The sequence below is a fragment of the Aplysia californica genome, unplaced genomic scaffold, assembly GCF_000002075.1.
Source record: "Aplysia californica isolate F4 #8 unplaced genomic scaffold, AplCal3.0 scaffold00969, whole genome shotgun sequence".
Taxonomy (NCBI): Eukaryota; Metazoa; Mollusca; class Gastropoda; order Aplysiida; family Aplysiidae; genus Aplysia; species Aplysia californica.
The window spans coordinates 26,264-44,130 of NW_004798239.1; the positions used below are offsets into that span (position 1 = coordinate 26,264).

Here is a 17,867-nt window from a genome sequence, read left to right on the forward strand (position 1 = left end):
GCCGCCCACAGAGCATCCTCCATTACTTTTAATCTCCTTGGGCGAGTAGCACAGGCCTTATACATATAGGCCTATGAATAGACATATTTCACATTGCAATATAAACCTTTTTCAGCTAAAGGGAAAATTGTCCCGATAAATTTAGCATCTCCCGCAAGCCGCTACCATTGGCTAGCAGTCAGAATAGCTGTGCTGGTGAGCCAATAACAGAGGCTCCAACACATTCCATTACGACAACGTCGACATCAAATTACTTGTTTGTTGAGCTCTTTTTAATTCTATGTGGAAGAGCGTTGCTTTCCCTTTAATTTGGTGTTCATAATGTGAATCTATCAACGATAGTAGGTGATATCTTGTGCAAATTGAGATGTTATAAGTAATGCCCATTCTATAATATGTCATTAATGGGTATTCTGAAGACTATGGAGATGCATATTATATTATATTGACTTTTATTTTTATTCTTTATAACTTTAAGCAAAAGAGCTCTGCTTTCCTTTTAATTCGATGTATAAAAAGTGTATTTATCAATCATTGGTGAATTTTTATGCCATTTTCAAGTGAATGAAAATTTGTTGATTAACAAAAGTGTGAAACTGGCTTCTGGACCATTTTTTATGCCATATTTAGCTCATCTTTAATGAACACACATTTGTTTTAAAAATTGAGCTCAATGTACGGACCAATATATACGTAACTTTTCAAGAGTTTGACTGGTGCAACAAATTTTGTATATATGTGTGAACTGTCTCTAAAAATGGTTGTCAGCAGTCTCTGACAAAAAAGTATAAAATTCTATGCGCAGTGCGTGGCACTTCAATAAAAACAGATGAGATATCCACACGTGCTAAAATAAATGTGTAGGCCTAGGCCTATTAGAAAAACCTAAATATGAAAAAAATAGCATTCACCAATAACTGCATACTGATGTTTATAACGGATGGGGAAACGTCTTGCTGTGAAGAAATTACTTTCTCCTCTTGGAAGAGGGGCCAGCCAGTTTGCACCCGTCCTTCTTTCTAAATGAAGTATCTAGTTTCTAACTCGTTTTGTTTATTCGGATTTTTTCAAAACTAGCTATCTATTTATTCGTTAAAAAAAAAAAAAGAATAAAAAACGAATAATGCCCAGCCCCAACCACAAACGCACAAGAGTTCAACGACCCGTTCTGGTCTTCCTCATAGATAACTCTATGGCCTTCCTTTAAGCGTAGCTGGTGTCGGGTTACAATTTGTCAACCAGGCAGGAAAAATGTTCCCGGTCGCAAGATTTCAAAAAGCCGGACTCCGGCTTTAGCAAGAAAACTGGCAACCCTGTACTAATAATAATTATAATAATAATTGCATTTATATAGCACATATCCATGCTCAAGAGCTTGCTCTATGCGCTTTACAACTATTATTACCCCAGCAGACCCTCTGAGAACACTCAGAAACATTCTCAGCTTCCACGGAAGCATATACTATACAGTTGAAAAGAATTTTGGTATCGAAAAGCTCAGAATGAAAAGTTCTTTTGATATGTTGGTTACTTTTTCACTTAAAATGAATATAAAAATGTACTGTTTGGCACCAACTCTAATAAGTTATGACTACATCATTAATACAGACAACTTTCCAGACGGGAGTATCCAAATGACGACCCAGATATACCACACTACTCATAGTTTTGTATCATAACGAGTACACAAATTTGAACATTTTACAATCCTTGAGCCGAGAAGCAACCATATCATCAAACCAATTGCTCTCCGCGACAGTGAAGTGATTCTTCCAATCTCCAACTTCGCCTGAAACAAGAAAAAAACATAATACATTTGGGAATATTCACATGGGAAAAAAATGCACAGAGATCCCTCCATTGACAAAGACACACAAACATTTTAAAAAATGTATTCTCATTCACATATACAGACACACTCATATCTTACACACAAACACACACACACACACACACACACACACACACACACACACACACACACACACCACACACACACACACATGCACACACACATCCTTAGAAAAAAAATCAGAAGACATGTTCCAAAACAAACACAGGCAAATAAAACAAAGCACCTATACACAAACATTATTAACAAAAACAAAACAAAACTAAAATTCCAACAAACACAAAACAATACACTTTAACAAAAAACAAAACAAAACTAAAATTCCAACAAACACAAAACAATACACTTTAACAAAAAACAAAACAAAACTAAAATTCCAACAAACACAAAACAATACACTTTAACAAACACACAGTATTTTAAAAAACTCACCCACATTGCTAAAGGCATATCTCTGACATCTTACATACAAATTATACAACACATCTTGAAAGTCCTTCACGGTCCTGAACCCACAAAAGTTGATTAAAAACACAGAGTTAACAATAAGACCATACAACACTGAAGTTGCCTTCTGTTAATCTTTTTTAAAAAATGTAGGTGTTTTAAGTCCCATCAACACAATATAGATAATTAACCATTTAACACTAACAGCGGTATTGTGCAGAGTCTATCGATTAACATCTACAGCTGCATTGCCCGGCGCTTCTATTGCCGAATGCGCGCACACTGCCGTGATATACGTTTCTATGAGACCTGGGAATAATGTCCGATTAGAATTGACTGAAAATGAGGCTATAGTTTTTCTTCATTCTTTGATTTTTTTCATCGTAGAAATTGACCCAGACGTAGTGCATGTGTTAATTTTAAATACAAACAAAACGAAATGGAGGGTGCAATCGAGTTGAAAATTGGGCAGCTCCAAGGAAACTTTGGAAATACATAGAAATTCAGCCTGTGAAGCAATCTCGATCAAATTAAGACACACTGGAAGTTCATTTTAAGGTCTACCATAATGTTGTATTTTTAAGACACTAGAAGAGCAGGTTATTATTGTTTAATTTGACAAAATAGATGAGTGTAATAAGAGAACAAAATAACTTGCCCATACTGTACCACAACGGAAAATAGTTCGTTTGGGAGCAGAATTCTTTTCCTTATGTAGCTACATCCTCCCCCACCCCCCCAAATCATTTTGTAAATGATTCTTTAAAACTAATTTTAAAAGAAGATTATATGATACATATTTTAAGAAGATTTTCTCCCTTTTCCACAATTTCGGGCCATTCATCAAGACAAATCTCCAAGAGCTAAATGGTTAAGGAAGCAGGTCAGGGCCAACTTGGGCTAACTTGGGGCGACAGAGGGAAACAATGTCCCAGCAGAAAGAAAGAGATACTCAATAAAAATCCCCCCCCCCCCCCCACACACACACACACGCACACAAACACACACCCAAAACCCAAAAATCGAACTTAGATCTACTGCATGCGATAGTGAAGCACCGAACTGCAACACAACAGTCCTGAGTCTTTTGTCAATGTTGCAATACAATGTTTACCATAAAAATATTCGCATACAAATTGTGTGGTGTTAAATAGAACAACTTTTATGAACTAATTGCCTGACAACAGAAACCATGCATTAGGCCGGTCCCAGAGTGGCTCTGCAGGTCTGACTTTTAGCTCGCCTAGTGCCGCCGTCTGCATGTCAGCACAGCCGCACTGTGCATAGGCTTCTGTGTCTGAGCGAGCGCGAGGCCTGCTCGCAGTGTTGCTCGCTGTGTGTCAGCACAGCCGCACCCAAGATCATGTTTCTTTGGCCGCACTAGGATTTTAATTTAAGGATTTTTTTAAAGACCAGTGGGAACCCTGTGTGAGAGTTGTACGTATTTTCTCCTGGATATTCTTCTGTGTCTCAACTCCTGAACTATCAATCTAGATCTAGATCTAGCCTAGAAGCACACAGGCCTATGAATGTAAACAAACAGTTGAAACTAGGTCTACCTCTCCATTCGAAATTTTAAAGTATGATAAAGTGCATTTCTTGGGATTATGAGGAAAATTGTTGATGCTAGAATCAATATTAAATTAGTAAAGCACCTAATATCAATAATACTTAATTCTTGCTGATTTTAATGACCTGTGAAGAATTTCAGTAGAAAAAAAAAAAACATGAAGCGAGGCTGCGTGCCCAGACATGACAGACGAGTTTTACAACACTGTTGAATAGCACGTCTGACTCGTCGTGCAATGCAGCTGACAACAGACAGACCATACAGCGACGCAGCTCAAGCACACGATAATGTATACGTTCATTTTCACGGTGCGAGCTAGGTGAACTGCAGGTCAGACCTACAGAGCCACTCAGGGACCGGCCTTAGATTTTAGCGGATGTTGGCAAAAAGTTCTGTACTAAGAAAGAAATTAAACTTTGTAATAGATTTAGTATCCTCGAATCAATGTTTCAACATTTCTAAAAAATAGATGTAAAACTGAAAAGGCCAGCATTGGAATGTTATCCCGACAGCAAGTGAGTACATTTTGCTAAATTGAAAAAAAAAACGAGCTGGCATTGTTTCCATTATTCCAGCAAGCATGTGCCATGTCTATTTTTTATTCTTATCCCTAGTACCATACTGACGACAAAATACTTGAAATCATAAAGGAATTTGGCCTTCACTTCAAATGCACCTCAGGATGGTTCCAAAAGTTAAAAAAGAGACATGGTATTACTAAAAAATAGCTTGCGTGACGAATCTGCTACAGTAAAGCCACGACAAAAATGTATTTTCCGACCATAGTTCCTTCACAATTAGGTCTCTTGATTTACTTCAGTTTTTAATTTTTAGTTTTATCGGTTTACCTAAATTATGGATGTGTCAAACCCATTTAATTTGTCAATACCCAATACACTTGAGCTATCCATGCCGAAATTTGTACATAACAAAAAGATTTCCATATATCCCTTCGAATTCACAATGTGCGGGTTCAGTGGTGGTGGGTAGTGAAGGGCATACGGGCCTGAGCCCCCCCCCCCCCCCAACTCTATCCCAAAGTAAATTAAAGTTTTTTAAATAACGAAATAAGCAGCTGAGAACACTATGATCGCACACAATGAACACAGAGTGATCAACTTGGCGGCTTGCTCATTTATCTAAGCACTGTCGCCACCTCTTACAACCATAGTAACCTAACAGCCAATCAAATGTCTTTAGGGGTCAGCAAAGGATAAGCCCATTCCCACGCATCTTCCGAAATGAAACTCTTCATGTAAAAAGGTAGAAGACTGGATAAAAGAACACTGTATTGAGGGCTCACGCTCTCCTAGTCCTGAAAACTGGGTGAAAGGTTATGATACACTTTCCCCCAGTGACACGGATACCTACGCTCTCATTGGACCTTTGTTAGGTGCCTTCTTCTTTCCACGACTACACGGCCTAATCCAGCTCATAGATCGAATAAGTTTGAAGTGCTGTGTGTGCATGTTCATGTCTGTGCCGCTGAGATTTATCAGTTATAAATCATGTCAATTCCACTTTTAAGGCAACTTTTCCATCCCGAAGAATCTATCTTAGAACAAAGAGATGGAAAACAAAGGAGACTCTTCTTGTTTGAATGGTTCTCAAAATGCTGAGGCTCACCGTGACTATAGAGAAATCACCACTGTTTCGTTCTTACTGCTTGCTATTTGGAGGTAAAGAAGGGGAAGCAAATCAAGCCCCACCCAAATTATGTTTGTTCTTGTTGCTTGCTATTTGGTGGTAAAGAAGTGGAAGCAACTTTAAGCCCCACACAAATTATAATCCACCCACCACTACTGTGCGTGCTTGACTGTATTTACCTTTTCTGTAGAAAATAGAACCGTTGCTATCTTTCGGTCCACCCTTCTGTTGCCTCATCCTGTCTATACTGGTGGCCTCAGCAACTTGGAGGATGAACTCTTCGTCATAGTTACGGCCCAGGAATGCAGCAAGCCTGTGTCTCTCAGAGACAGGATTCTGTAAAAACAGTCCATTCTTCTTTAATCAAATTACAGACGTTAAAACGATGGGTACTTTTTTCATCAAACGCAAGGCAAAAGGAAAAGCTTTTAAGATTATATCAATATCTCCAATTACCCCAAAATTGACAAGCGCCTGATCCTACTCCGTTGCAATACACGTAAATGCAGGCATGCACATGCAGGCACGCATGCATGCAAGAACATTCATAAGCACACACACACACACACACACACACACACACACACACACACACACACACACATATATATCATTTTCATGATGGATTAATAACAACAATAATCTTCTTCCATGCATTCCCTGTGAGACCTCAGAGGTAGATCTAGTCGGCTGCTGATTCTTCAACCTGCAGTGCAATGCAACTGATTTTTACACGTGACTCTTTTTTCTACTTAACCCTTGCCTTCAGGCAACCACGTTCCATTTTCGAAGGAACTCTATGTTTTTATACGGACTAAAGTATTTTTCAGTCTTGGTAGGAATTAATTTGGAAATTTTTTCAGGCGGTGACCGAAGCCTAATCCTATCGATTTTAAGACCACCAAGGGATCTCTTTACCACGTGCATCTTGGACATCCCACTACCAAGATTTTTGGCCATTCTCCGGGAAGGTGTTCGATCTTACCTACCCTGAGATCAGGTTTGTGGCTGAAAGACAGTAGCAGTAAGACAGAGCAAGGGATAGCAGTAGAAGGAGTCAGGAGTAAAGGAGAGAGGAGCCCAAAGGAGGCCAGGGGTGGGGTGGGGTGGAGAAGAAAGCAGCTGACAGAGCAGGACTAGAGACTGGTAAATAAAGTGACAGGAGAAAATTTTCTAGAAGAAATGTTTTTCATTGCTGTCAGATTTCCAACCCAGGCCCTTTTGAATGAGAGGCGAACAATGTGTACCTCTCGACCACAAGAGCTCCCAATAATAATAATTTTAATCATTAATAATAATTACATTTAAGCCCAATAGCCTGACCACTGGAACAACAACAGATATGTTTAGAGCTCGAAAAATCTCTAAAGCCCTACTGGACACAAACTTCATTTGGAAGAGATTATTTTTCTGTTAAAATCTAGCTGGGGAACATAAAGGTTACAAAGACTTCAGTTGTGTAATTGAGATCAAAAACACATACTTTGGCTACAACCAGCAGAAATAAATGAGTTACAACACTGGGTATACAGTCGAACCTATGTAAGACGACCACGCATTGTCGCGGAGAAAAGTGGCAGTATAAGACAGGTGAGGTGCTCGTCTTAGGCAGGACTTATCAAAAAGAAGAAAACAAACCATTTACTTCTGAGTCCCAACTGGAGGTGCTTGCAGTTAATAACTGCTGTAGGGCTCATTAAAATTTTGTTGTTGCTTTTTTTTTTTTTCTCTCTTCTGAGAAAGGACAGTTTTTGTTGGACTTTTTGTAGTTCGTTTTATTATTATTACTTTTACCAAAATTATAGTTCTGCGAAAGGTCAAAACAAAACAAAATGTGTCAGACTAGAAAGACCAAGAGCCATAGTAAAACAAACGGGTTACTACCACTCGGTAAATGAACGACATTTCTGTCACGAGTTAGCGTTGACTTCCTTTGTTATGGACCTGGTTTAGGGACTGAGTCAAGGGCGGGGCTTATGGATTAAGACGGATCACACGCTTCTCTTACCAGCAGCTGAAAATTTATTGTTACCCATTGGTCAATTTGGGTAAACATTGGGAGCAATCTAAGCAACATGACCGTTCATCCATTCGAGGGACTGACAAACGACAGATGAATGAATTATGACGGTTTGTCCGCAGCGTCAGGGGATAATGCTTAGTTTTTGACAAAGCCTGGCGTATCAGACAGGTAAATTGGGTTGGCCGTTGATAGAATAGGGCGGCCGCGGCCGCATTGGACAGGTGCCCGTTTTAAGCAGTCAAAATAGATCGAAAAAATGCTGTACAGGTGGCCGTATTATAGAGGTCGCCATCATGGCAAGTTTGACTGTATATATATATATATATATATATATATATTATATAACCCCATATGTCCAAAAATTGAGGAGTGCCTGATTCTAGTGTTGTGACACATTTGAGCTTTTGCCAAAAGGTGGGAACCTAAAATGTAGAACAGAGGGTAGATGATAAAGTTTTTAATATTTCGTTTTTACTAGAATTTTTCTATTCGTGTATATCTCCTCCTACAAAAACATGTATTTACAATAAACCTACAGACAGCATGCTAAGATGTGTAACTGGCGTTACATAATGTCAAGTCAAATTCTTTCAGACGTAACTAGATCTATGATGACAATTTTTAAAGAATTTGTACATACAAAATTATTTTGACAGTTTTCTTATTTAGTTTAGTATGGGGTTTTACGGCACTTGCAACTGCATAAGGTCATATGAGCGCGCGAAACATAAGTTAGTTTTTCATTGGCAGTTCACTGCACAGCTGGGCATGGGTCATTTGATCTTAAAACCTTTAAAAATTTAAAATTTGGTGTAAATATATAATTTCAATGTAAAATAACCTTCATAAAAATTTTTAATAATTTAATTCTGTTCTATAACTTCCCATAAAGGCCAATGGCCCTCATAAAATCCAAAATTCTGAAGGGACCAACAACGGAAAAAATGTCTTGCAATCTTTTGCATTTAAAGTATTTCCTTCGGATCTCTCCAAAGTCTAGACATTCGGTTAAAATGTGTCTAATGGTAAAATCTGTGTCGGTTCGCATCCGACACAGAACGGCTTCTCGTCTCCCTGTAGGAGGTATTTGTGAGTCAGGGCCGTGTGTCCGATGCGCAATCGAATAAAAATGACTTCGTCTCTTCTGGAGAGGTCCGAAGGATTTTGCAGTCCCTGTTTGGGTTATTTATTATAGACTTTGTTATTTTTGTGTTTTTTCCACCAGTGGCTCTGGGAGAGTGTCCGTCGTTGATCCCAACAGAAGGGATGAGGATTGCTTCGCCAGGTCATCTACGTACTCGTTTCCTCAGATGCCCACATGGCTAGGTATCCATGTGAACACAATATTTTTTCCTGTTGCAGATAGGGTGTGAATTTTCTGTTGTAGTTTTCTTCTTTGATTTTCAAACATAAGCATGAAGAGCATATAAAAAGGTGAGGATCAGAGAAACAAGAAATTCTGAAAGCAGTTGTGTTTGCATTTGTGCCATCATAGTTATGTCCGAAAGAAATGAAAAACTTTCCGTTTTCATATCTTAATTTCTTTGATGAAAATTTGGGCAAACAATGATTCAGAAGATTCAGTTTGACTCACAATGCAAGTTAATGATTTAAAAAATGCCACTTTATTCAGATTTTACTATGAATCCCTGCAAAATATATAATATCTTTCGAAAATAACCAGGATAACACAAAATGAAAAATACCCTGAAAAGTATTTTACTGAACATAAAATTATTTTAATAATTTTCTCATTGCTTTAATCTTCAAACATAAGAATGAAGAGCATATAAAATCACAGAAAAAAGAAATTCTGAATGCCTTTGTGTTTGCATTTGTGTCATCATAGTTATGTCCCGAGGAAATGAAAAAACTTTCCATTTTCATCTTTTACTTCATTTTTTGGAAATTTTGGCAAACAAAGATTCAGGTGATTCAGTTTGACTCATAAGGCATGTTAATGGTGAAAAAATGCCACTTAATTCACATTTTACTATAACTATGCAAAATACCAAATATCTTTCAAACATAACCACGATGACACATAGTCATCATAGGGATAAATGTTTGTCTTCATTTTGGACAATATGATCAATTCACATAAAATTTTTCCCTCTTGTTGACATCTAGCCAAGCACGAGTGGTTGCATCTAGATCTACCACTACTTGACTATCTGAATGCAGTGCGATGTTAACCATTATTTGGTTTAAATTTTCGAACATAACAGGTATAGATTTGATGACGACATAAGAAAACTTAAATGGATTAGTCTCATGCATCGTTATTCTTCTCGCCGTCTTACATCGCACAACAATATGCTTTGAATGGATCAACAGGAACAATGCACGTTCCTCCACCCCTATTATTTCTCGTTTTCTGATTGGTTCTTTCGAATATAACAAATGATGACAGAGTATGAGGCATCGCGGTATTTCCGTTTTCTGCAAAATTATGTATGGTTACAGCCTCGGAATCAGTCAGGGCAGAGAGTAAACATTGAACGATAATATGTTTGTTCCAGGGCCCCAAAGTGGCAGATAGAAACGAAGACATGCGGAATCGAAGTTGCCTTGCAAAATGACTGCACGAGTGATGCTGGAATATGAAAATCTAGAAGGCTCACAAAGAAAAAACAGCTATAGACATCATTCTTCCTGATATAGCACCACAAATAATGTAGTTAGAGTTGTAAAAGTGTAGAAGGACGAGTTTCTCAGCAATTATTTCATTGTAGAACTTGATGACAGAAAAAGTACAAACTCTACGCGTCACGTTTTCCATTCTAAAAATACATTGATTTCAGAACTAAAAAGAATTGTAAGATTTCTTCTGATGGCCCGACTGCCATTTCTCTGCTCCCTTAACTGAAACATCATATTAAGCACAACATATACAATTTTCAAAGCTGTAGCACAATTTTTATTGGAATAGGAAAGGATTTTGTAAGGTATATGAAGAAACCCCTACCTATTGGCAAAGGGTCATTTATTTCTGCTGGTTGTAGCTAAAGTATGTGTTATTGAATATATATATATATGTATGTATATATATATATCAATATATATATTGATCCACAAGATTCAGATAGGAGGCAACGAGGGGCCAAAAACTCTAATTACAGACCTTCTTCAACTCTTCGTAGCTCATCACAATATGGGGAATCTGTGGGTTCTTCCTAAGGCCTTGATCAAACGAGGTCCAGTAGTCAAATATGCTGTTGTTGCTGACTGAATGAAAGCAGCAAACGTGTAGGAGGGAGAGAAACAAGGACAAGGTTGATTGTGGCTGGGGCAGCAGTTCAACATGATAATAGCAATAATAATAATCCTCATCATCATCATCATCATCATCATCACAATACAATAACAATAATAACAATGATAACAATAACAATAAAGATAATTATTATGGGGTATTATTATTATAAACGACAAAAATAAAAAAAACGACAAAAATAAAAATGTTAAATAATAAATAAAGTGAAAACAATAATAACAATAATGATATAATAATTTTTAAAAGTTTTAAAGTAAATGAAAAAATAAATTCTAATAATATGATAATGCTTATAATATTCAGGAGGAGGAAGAGGAGAGGAAGGGGAACAGGAAGAGGAAGAAGAAGCAAGTAAAACCAGAAGAAGAAACATTAATTCACATATAATAAAAATGAAAGGCTGTGTGCACGACACAATTAGGGCACCCCTACCACGAGAACTCATTCCTCAACAGGACATCAGACTGAGAGAAAAATTTCAAGAACGAATAGGAAAAATGATGCGGACCCACGGATTCAAGCCACAGACTTAAATGTAACAGGTCAAGTATGCAAGAAAGCTACTTATAGCATGAGAGAAGAGTAGGGAATGCTTACAAAGAATCTAAGTTTTTTTGGTTTGGTTTTTTTTTCCTTCGTAAGAGTTTTAAGGCACTTGAAACACAATAAGGTCATATAAGTGCCAAAAAATATATATATGTGTTCCCAGAAAGAAGGAGGAGAGACAAGAACGATAGATGTTTGATAGGAAAGAAGGAGAAAACCACACCAGACCACCCACCAACCACCCACGAATTTAAGTTTTAAGAATCAACAAACACAAGGATTTAATAAAGAAAAATACAGTAAAACGCTACAGTGTAATATGCCTAGCTGATTAGTCATCAGAATTGATATGATCCAATGATTTGGGATAAAAGAACCCTTTATGGTTGATAATCTTTACAAAGCATCAGTAACATTAATAACTAATTCGTTTTTCTTCCTTCTGAGATAAATCAACAAAACCTTCAATTAAGTTGGGAGTACATAAAAAGAGCCTCCAGGATAAAGGAAAAGGGGATTCACATAAAACTAAAATGAATGTATCTTTGGGGGGGGGGGGGTTATCTTTATTTAGCTCACCCGTGCTCTGAATGCTAATGTTTGAGGATTCAAATCCCTGAGGTGTTCCAAACTTTTTCTCCTTCCTGGTAGCTTATATGTAGATACATACATATTTTTTTTCTGTCTGCCCGATTCTCTTATCCGGAGAACAAGTGATACACCTTCAAAATGGCATATATTATATTTTCAAACAAAACTGGGTGAATATTCTGTTCTGCTTACCGAGACCACTTGCAAACCTCTTGATGTAGTTGCTGAACTTCCCTTCATATCCATACGATTTGAGGCGGGAGTGATGGTGATAAAAGGAGACTGCAATGTCTTTGGGATTTCGATATACAAAGACCATCTTCACGTTTCCCTTACAGAGAAAAAGAAAAAAAAAATTCAGCAAATACAAATCAAAACAAGAATTATGTATCAGTACAGCCAGCAAATAGCAACATAGTCCACTTTTGTCTTTAATGAACCCTTCCAGCCCCAGCCATATTTGTGCACTCCCTAACCCCAGTCCCAGCCAATACAGCAGTATTTCAGACAAAGAGGAATGCATTCTAAAAATTGATGTAGTATTTTTGTAATGAGGTTTAGACAATAACACATTATATAACAATGTTTAAAGATAAACGAACAAATATTATGAAAATTAGTTTAATTAGGTTCACTAATTTCAAAAAATGCACAAATTTGTTACCCCCTGAAACTGAGAGTGCACTTCTGGGACTGTGGGAGGTACAAGTGCGGCTGAAGAATATATGCGCATGGGGTTGGAATTGGAAGGGTCAATTTCCCTTGATGAAAGTCATTAAACAGTAATTGTTGTTAGATTACTATTGTTAGACTACTGCAACAGTAAGTAAAAGTTGTAAATGTTAACTGAACTTAACTGCACACCAAATAAGTGATATCTGTTTACATTAAAGTCTTTAAGAGAAAAAAAAGATTGACACTAAAACAAGAGCAGATATTGTCATGCCAGTATTTCATTATTTCTGAAGCAGAAGACAACAAAGTGGTCAAATACCTTCAACAAATCTGAGGGAAGTTTATCAAAGAATACATGAGTATTTAGAAATCGAGGGGACGGCAGATTGTCCAGGTAATCAATGTCGTGATATTCCATCATTGAACCCTCCTTGTCCACAGCATCATCAGTTACCTCCCCTTGATGCAGCATGCGAACATTCTGCCATATCCAGTGGCAACCTTTGCGAAATGGAATAGAAGAAAAGGAAAAAAAAACCAACATTTTTTTCAATAGAAAGACAAAGTAGTGATCCTTCATCACGAACATTTTTTTTTCTTCAGCGGCATAACACAATATGTGTCACAACGGGGTGGAATCAGGTGCTCATCAATATTAGGGTATATATGGAGTTATTAATGTCATTTTAAAGGATGTTCACAACGTGCCTACATCAAAAAATTTGATGGCAACAAGGCTAGAGGGCGACCGAGAAAGACCTGGATAGATGGAGTCAGGGAAACATTAACCACCCACGGCATCCCCCTGACCCAAGGTCTCCGGCTGGCGACAGAGAGACGTCTCTTTCTTCCCACGACACCCAAAAGGGTAAAAGCGGCGGATAAAGTAAAAGTAAAGTAAGTTCATTTGCCTTGTTTTCGATGAAAAAAATATCCATTTATCTTGAATAGAAGTCGAGATATGAGCGACTGAAGGAGGTGGGGTCACCTGGTTTCAGAGGCAAAATTAGAGAGAGAATGGCCGCCAAAGTTTGCAGACTTCCATAGCTTTAAAGAGTCCTTGGAAACTGTAATTTCACTTTTTTGGTGCCTTTAATCAACGCTTTTCCATAAAATCCACATATAAAAATAAAAGTGTTTTTGAATGGACATACAAGGTGTTGAACAAAAAAAAAAAAAAATTTGAAACAAAAATTCCAAACTGGCTGAAAAATGCAGATGTCTCGGATTTCATGATTTTTACAAGTGCCTGATTTCACCACGCTGTGTCACATATTATTATGAATTAATATAAATCAAACACACTATTACAAAAGACTGCAGTGTAGAGACCTGTCTTTGAGGCGAGGATAAGTGTTCTTTACTCAAGCTGAAGAAGTGACATTGATTTTTCCGCTTCTTAATTATTTGTTGATTTTTCCCCCTTTTCACTTGAATTTAACATAAAAAACAATAGTCTGGGTGTTGTTGTGGATATATGTGTCGCGATGTCGAGGTGGAATCAGGTGCTGGTCAATTTTTCTTTTTGTGGGCGTAAATTGTAATATTAGGGGGTTTTACATGCGCCCGACGAGTGGGGATTTCTGCGAAAATCCCGGTTTTTCCTCTGTCTAAGCTCATAACTTTATTAGTTCCTGGCCTAGCATCATAAAACAAAAATGAAACGAGAGTCTATATATGCTTTTCGTTTCCCATGTTAGTTTCAATGGGGAGAGAAATTCGTAACATTATAGATATTTGAGTTAAAACTACAAGGGTCGTTACGCGTTCTGCCACAAAGCAGAATTTTGACGAATTTAAAGCGTAGCGCGTTTCGGACGGTTTATTCGAGCGGAATTTTCCATTTGCTAATCGTTGTAGGTGGCTGTAGAAATCGTGTGATTCTGTAGTAGAATTGGACGCTGAAGAGCTTACAACCCACCCAGAGTTTGTACGGTGCTTCTGTAAAGAGTTATGGTAAAATAGACATTTCATCTTACAAATTGTTTTTTATCAACGATAGGAAACGCTCCTGGGGCAAGTTATATTGATAGATACAGTGGAGTCCACTTATAAGGAGTCCGGAAAAAACGAGAAGTCTGTTATAAAGGCACTATTCTAAAACCCTGTTTTTTTCTCCTCTTTACCTTTGTAAACAAAATACTGCTATAGCGCTATCAGACACACTTGCGAGTCGGTTATAGCAGAATATTGCTGCTGCTGTGCACATGGCATAGGCCAATTATACATAATGCAAGACCTCGCCAGTTGAGAAACTTGTTGCTGATCTTGCGAAACAAAGAATAGGAAAGCCCATGTGCGTCAACAATGAAGGCCGTAGCAACTGAGTAGGGAGGGTGTGGCATGCGCAGACAAGCAGAACGCATCACGTGATAGGCCAGTTTAGATTATCAAGGCCTGCCATGCCTCTCACTTCTCCAATGCGGGGATGGAGAGGTCACAGCAATGTGAAGGATGGAGCGAATGTGTGACGTGTGCAAGCAAACAGAATGCACCACAGGGTGGGTTGGGTTGGGGGGGAAACACAGCGGGCGAGTTAGCCAAGAGCCCTTTCTTTCTGATCGCCAACGCTAAGCTATCAGTCCACATCGCTTGATCTGGTGCTGGAGAAACAAACCTGATTCGATTTTTTATCAAGTAAGACCTAGAGGTCATGTTGAAACAAAATCATCATCAGGGGAGATGGCAAAAGGAAAAACAGAACACCAAACTCATAGATTAGGCCTACTTAACAGTTTCCCTTGAATTTATTACTGGATCCCGTATAGCGAGAATCCTGCTATAACGGACATTTCGCTTCGGTCCCCTCCCTCTCATTATAACAGGATTCCACTGTATATCATTTAGCTCTCGAGAAATGTCATTTTTGTTCAAATTGATTAAAGTTTTGTTGAACTTTCCTACACTACCCCAGCTACTTAGTAAGATTAAAAACAAAATCATCCGCAGAGCCAGGAGTCAGGGGCAAGTAAGTCTTGATTTTTTATGTAACTGATGTAGTTGTGGTAGTACAAGAGTGACCAACATTATCATTAACGGCCAAATATACTTTTTTTAAATATTTGAATACTGAATATAAGAAAGTTGAAACTAAAATGAAACTTTCAAAGGATATTGAGATAAAAAGAGTGAATTCGTATCAATCCCAGAAGGAAAACGTTGATTGAAGAAAGCGCAGGTCAAGTACTAGAAAATCTTGATCTATCGGTTACCCAGACTCTGTGAGCATTATACAGTAGTCATTGGGTGCAGAATTGAAAAGAGATGGAAAAACCTTGATGGTAAATTAAATGCACCTGGCAACAAGGCAAGGTGAAATAATTAGTATTGAGCTCCTCAGAAGAAGGATATTATTGTTGCTCTATCAAAATTCAGTGGCTTAGAAGCCCATGCTGCTTTGAACTTCAGTTGTGAAAATGAAAATAAATGGAATCTTGTTGTTGACTGAGAATAATGCTGGTCTGGCTATGGGTAATATGCTAGTATCTGCGTTTGTTGCGGCCGCGACCTGCGCATCGCGGCCGTGATTTTTGGCATTTTTCTGTCTGCGAATCGCGGCCTCGATTTTTAGCATCTTTCCAGGAAAAAAAATTACTTCATAACCTATTACTTAGTAGACATGTATTTTGATAATTTTTTAGGCATCCGTGTATAGTTCTAGTCATTTTCAGGCGAAGATTACATAAACTATTTATTGCTGTTTGAATTTTATTTTCTCATCTGTGTTGTGTTTTTTTTTTTGTGTGTGTGTGTTTTTATAGCATAATGTTATTTAATTCTATGTAGTTCCTATATTTTGAAAAAATATAACTGTATTATATTGAGTGTGTCTCCATCAAAACCAAATACTGACACTGGCACGCCCCTTGTGTGTGATTCCATCATTTAATTGTAATATCCTGTATTTTTTTCTTGAATTAAACACGTTTAGGATTAAAACGGCCATTCTTCGGAAAGGTGAACACATGAATGTTACAACAATAATTTATAAAGCCTAGGCCTAATTATATTATAAAAACTCCTAATTGATGTTTTGTTTTATTAGATCTAGAATCTAGATCTAGAAACTAGGCAGTTTAATTTTAATTAGACTATCTAGATCTAGAATCTAGATCTAGATCTAGATATCTATTCATAGATGGAGAGGGAAGGGGAAAAAATCAACGTCATTATCGAACAAACAAAAAGCCAGTGAACACGACAGCAACAGAACTATCATGATGACAAAGCAAAGTGTTATTTTATAATATTACTTTAGGCCAGGTCTATAAGCTTAATTACTAAATATCTACCTGACTTTGCATACGAGCAGAACAAGACATCGTTATCCCTCAGTTTTACAGATGGCATGTTGTCAATGGTATCTTGAACAAAAGTGTTGCCAGCAAATCTGCCATCCTTTGTGCGAAGTAAAGGCAATCGAAACCCATCCTCATCTGTGGTCACTTCTAACGACATTTTCGCAATCGATGCCGATGCTGAATGGAAGAAGAAAAAAGTAAGTTTGTGTAAGTATTACAAGAATTAAGAACTTTTCTGTAAAAACTAAAACAGCCAAACAAAACAGTCAGAGGTCATGGGTTAGAGGTTAGAAAGCTAAGTAAGTGCCATGTAGGCATTTATAGAGTATAGACTACTATAGAGGCCAAAGGACCTTATAATAACCTCCGTGATGTAAGTATAGCTAGATCTAGATCTAGATCTAGATTCTAGATCTAGAATCTAGATCTAATCTAAATCTAGATCTATAAGGCCTTAGCCTGCCTACTACTAGATCTAGATCTAGATCTAGATCTAGATATATAGATCTAAGTCTAAAGCCTTAGACTAAAACTAAAAGTAAAAGGGCCTTTAAAATTAAAAAGTTAAAAAGGTATCGAATGAAGAAAAAAAAGGAGGGGGGGGGCACATTCAACCTCATCATACCCCCTGTACTAGTAGGAACAAATCGGTTTTGTTTCTCCTTCAGTTCAGTAAATAAAAGAACAACAGATCATGAAACTCAAGTCAGCTCCTTGTCTGTTGTTTGATTTGGATGTGTATGTTTGTTATAGTTTTATGGCCTTTCTGACTTCTGGTGAGGCCCAGCTGATTTGTTATGAACCGGAAGTTGGACGAAGCAGACCGGACCGACAATCTCTGATCGTTTATTTGTCTTTTCGCAGTTTAGAAATTGTAGACCCAGCCCTAAAGCTGAAGGAGGTTACAATAAGCTCCTTGACCCAGCCTTTGTTTTCAT

At 37.7% G+C, this 17,867-nt stretch overlaps 1 protein-coding gene across 1 annotated transcript; it reads right to left on the bottom strand.

Annotated features, from left to right (window-relative positions):
- Positions 1–492: 492 nt before the first annotated feature.
- LOC101853130 (sulfotransferase 1C2) lies at positions 493–17,739 on the bottom strand. The gene is made up of 7 exons (XM_005110932.3): positions 17,555–17,739; positions 16,921–17,106; positions 12,948–13,129; positions 12,146–12,284; positions 10,664–10,767; positions 5,696–5,852; positions 493–1,789 (listed from the first exon to the last, which is right to left on the bottom strand). Exons 2-7 carry the CDS (start codon positions 17,084–17,086, stop codon positions 1,674–1,676), a joined length of 864 nt encoding a protein of 287 aa, XP_005110989.1. The 5' UTR covers positions 17,087–17,106; positions 17,555–17,739; the 3' UTR covers positions 493–1,673.
- Positions 17,740–17,867: the final 128 nt, after the last annotated feature.

What these genes read in the sequence shown, in the direction of transcription:
- LOC101853130 (XM_005110932.3), bottom strand. Translation starts at nt 17,086, where the DNA reads ATGTCGTTAGAAGTGACCACAGATGAGGATGGGTTTCGATTGCCTTTA. An exon ending in TTCCCTCAGATTTGTTGAAG is followed by an intron (nt 12,285 to 12,947) that starts GTATTTGACCAC and finishes TTTCTCTGTAAG; the next exon opens with GGAAACGTGAAGATGGTCTT. An exon ending in GAGGTTTGCAAGTGGTCTCG is followed by an intron (nt 10,768 to 12,145) that starts GTAAGCAGAACA and finishes GCTTTCATTCAG; the next exon opens with TCAGCAACAACAGCATATTT.